Genomic DNA, 3,436 nt, shown 5'->3' on the forward strand with positions numbered 1-3,436 from the left:
TTTTTGTTTTTGTGTTTGTGTTTTTGCAGATACTCCATCTCAGAGAGGGAGCAAGGAGACTTCGCCCTACTCTTAGGGATTTCAGAAACGAATCCAAAACGGTCTGTGGAGCTTCACGCTCTGAGTACAGGCTGGAAAGGAATCTAAGTTGAGAGCTGGTCTCTCAGATTTTCCCAACGGGAAGGAAACGACCATCAAGTCAACGATCTAGAATGGGGAGGTGTCTACGATTCTTGTGCTTGTAAAAAAGACTCTTCTTGAATAAAGATTCTCTTTAGGGGGGGGAGGGGGGACCGACCCATCTTCTGGTCCCCAATACGGTGTCGATCTTCTTCCTCATCTCTTTTGGTCAATATTCGAATTATTTTCAGCTTATTAATTATTCGTGTGCGCTCCCGTTTGTGACAGTCATATACATGGATCTTAGATTCAGGTGCATCTCTTCATGTGACCTGAAGCACTGTTAGTATGGGAAGCAAACACATGCTTCTTGTAATGTTTAGCATGAGAAAGAGAGACAGCCTTTAAAGCTTGTACATAGTGATGTATGCGGCCCCATGCCGACTCAATCTCTCGGTGGTGCATCTTGTTTTGTGACATTCATAGATGACGCAATACGCAAAACTTGGGTTTATGCATTAAAGTTGAAGGATGAGACCGCTCTCTTGCTTTAAGAGATTCTAGTCAAATGTTGAAACTCAGTCTCGTAAGAAGCTCAAAGCTTTACGTTCAAACTATGGTGAAGAATACATCCCCCAAGGAGTTTGGTGACTTGTGTTTGCTTACCTTTAATTGTATATGCATACAACTATGAGCCACACGATCTAATGCGCTATCGTGTGCTATTAAAAAGAAGAGGGCCGACTCTTCCTTGCCATCTCTCTCTCTCTCTCTCTCTCTCTCTCTCTCTTTTGCACGGATCTAGACTCCACTCTTCCGCTTCCCTTCACCTTTAGCATAAGGCTTCACATCCATTCAAGAGATCAATCGCACCCTTTTCTATGTAAGTACATTTCCAACCTAAACTACTACTCTAAAATTTTGTCTAACCGGCAATTCAGGGATCATTTATCTATAGAGAAGGAGTCGTTTCATTGAAAAACTCGATTCGAGCATTAAAAAAATTCCAATATGTACTGATCATGTGAAATGTTGATGCCTTTCGAATTAATTTAGCAGTCAGTGTATGTCCAATTTTCCTTGTTTTTGTTGATTTGTCATGTTTAAAAATCACACAAGAACACCTTTTAAAGTTCAACCGAAATTTGCCTTGTATGTGATTAGCAATTGTTCGTAGCGGAAGTGGAAGTGTCGATCATTCTCTCGAGGGATGCATGTTCAAGTAATCCAAAACCTGATTTTGCTAACGAACCTTTGTTGGGAGAATATTTAAACTGAAAATGCTAATGAATCTTTGTTGCGAGAGTGTCCAATGTGCAGCAACAAAATATGTCATATAAAATTGAAAGAAAGGAATGAAAATGCATATACATCCAACCTAATTGTTAGGAGTCGAATAGGATTGCAATAAAGAATCTAATCACTTCACCTAGCAAATAAGAACTAATGCTGCTGGAAACATACAAGAGAAAAGCTAGAATGCAAGAACTTACTGAGGACATGGTCACGTGAGGCTTAGTTAGAGCTAAGCCCTGACATCCTTTGGCAGGAGCTCAGCGTGAGGACCGTGTGCAACAAGTAGAGAGAGGAGTAGCAAAGCGCAATCAAGAGAGAGAAAGATGGCACTGGCTGGCAGTGGTGGGTGGGCATAGTTGTGTGACTATGCCTTTCTAGGCATAGTTAGCCTACTATGCCGGTGGATGCCTGCAAAAAGCTGCCTCGCGTCAGACCTTGCGGGCTCAGCTTACGGTAAACTACGTTTCGTGTGACCATAGCCTAAGAGGGAATTTAGTACTTCACTTCCAGTCAACTCCTTGTGTTATGTCAAAGTAGTAACTGGGGAAGGAGTCACACCCAAAACAACAGAAAGATCATTGGAGTAACATCCTTGGTAGGGGGGAGGTGGTATGCGATACCACGCTCCCTGGTCTAGATCACACAGCAGAGGCAAGGAATAGTCGTCATCGTCACGGGCAGTCATACAGATAAGACCCCCCGAGGACACGGTCTTCACCTCGTAAAACTTGTAGCAAGGCACCTTGACATCAATCCGAACAAGATCCTGCAAAAGGTCGAGAGGTGCACGTGCAACTTCTACCCAGTCGACAGAAAATCCATCGGTGTGCGGTTACAGCTCCCACACTGCAAACCCCTCCGGAATGTCACAAATGCCTTCGATACGATACTGAGCTAGAGCTACAAACACCCGACCCCTGTGCCTGAATATGGTGTTCCCATGCGGATATAATCCAAACCTGTCTCTTCTGTGGGTCACTGGAAATCCTTTCCCACCCACCTGGCTCCACTCATCCAGCACCACATTGTAAGCAAGAAGAGCAGCTCGCGTGTGTGCGAAGTACAAGAAGTCGGCACGCGCCAACTCCATTGCACCACCGATCTTAGCATTGTCCAAGCTAGAGCAGGGCCTTCCTGCCTTCCAAGTTGCAGCACCGGAGTCGTAAATCTGAAGATCCCCAGGAAGATCATCTAGAGATGTACGTCGAGGCGTTAAGAACACGCAGTAGCTGTGTTCATGAGCAGGCCGGGCCTGCAAGTAGATGCTGCCCAAGCCAAAGTCTTCATCAGCATACTTGAAAGCCTCTGTGTGGTTGAGCGGTGGAGGCAGAATGGTATGGGTGCCAGTGGCAGGGTTGAGCACTAGCAGGTAATGAGCTGAGTGGTCATAATGACCGAAAGGGTCGAGACCATCAGGGCCTAGAGGGCGAAAATTATGCACATCTCCTGAGTAGCCATCATCCAAGACTTGAAACAGTGCACGGTGATGAATAGACTCAAAGGGGCTGCATACGAGGCCACTGTCATGATCCTGAGATCCCACGGCATGGAATCGTCAAAGGTCAAGGGGTCACCCGGTCTTCTCCTATTGACAACGAGGGGAAAAAAGGGCCCGCCCAAGGCTGCGAGAGCTTTTGAAGATGTAACTCTTAGCAAGGATGCAAGGGAGTACCAGGTGTGCGAACCAGAGTCGAACGCAAGTAGCTCACGTGCAAAAAAAGGCCTACCTTCAACAAGTCTAGCCATCACAAACCATGTCTCATGGGCGTGCCTTGCAGACCAAGCTTTAGCGAGCATTCGCGAGCTCACCACAGACTTCTAGAGCTTACACATGCTCCGCACCTTTAGCAGCTCGAACAGGGGCAGAGCGGCCAGGATGTGACATAGCAACCCGACTTCCTCCAGAGGGGTTTTAAAGATTGCTGTTGGGCCTAGGGTGTCGCTGCACCGGGCCTTCTTCATCTTCCCTCTTGCTCTGCGAAGCGAACTTCTCGTCTTTCGTCTTCAAATCGACATTCAA

At 46.3% G+C, this 3,436-nt stretch overlaps 1 protein-coding gene across 1 annotated transcript; it reads right to left on the minus strand.

Moving 5' to 3' along the window:
- Nucleotides 1-1,287: 1,287 nt before the first annotated feature.
- Nucleotides 1,288-2,962, minus strand: LOC147423680 (uncharacterized; the record flags this gene model as incomplete). Its single annotated transcript, XM_086501507.1, has 1 exon — nucleotides 1,288-2,962. A coding segment is annotated over one exon (714 nt), but the record flags the coding sequence as incomplete, so codon positions are not given.
- Nucleotides 2,963-3,436: the final 474 nt, after the last annotated feature.

Source organism: Adiantum capillus-veneris, chromosome 26 (assembly GCF_014529385.1).
Source record: "Adiantum capillus-veneris isolate H3 chromosome 26, ASM1452938v2, whole genome shotgun sequence".
NCBI lineage: Eukaryota > Viridiplantae > Streptophyta > Polypodiopsida > Polypodiales > Pteridaceae > Adiantum > Adiantum capillus-veneris.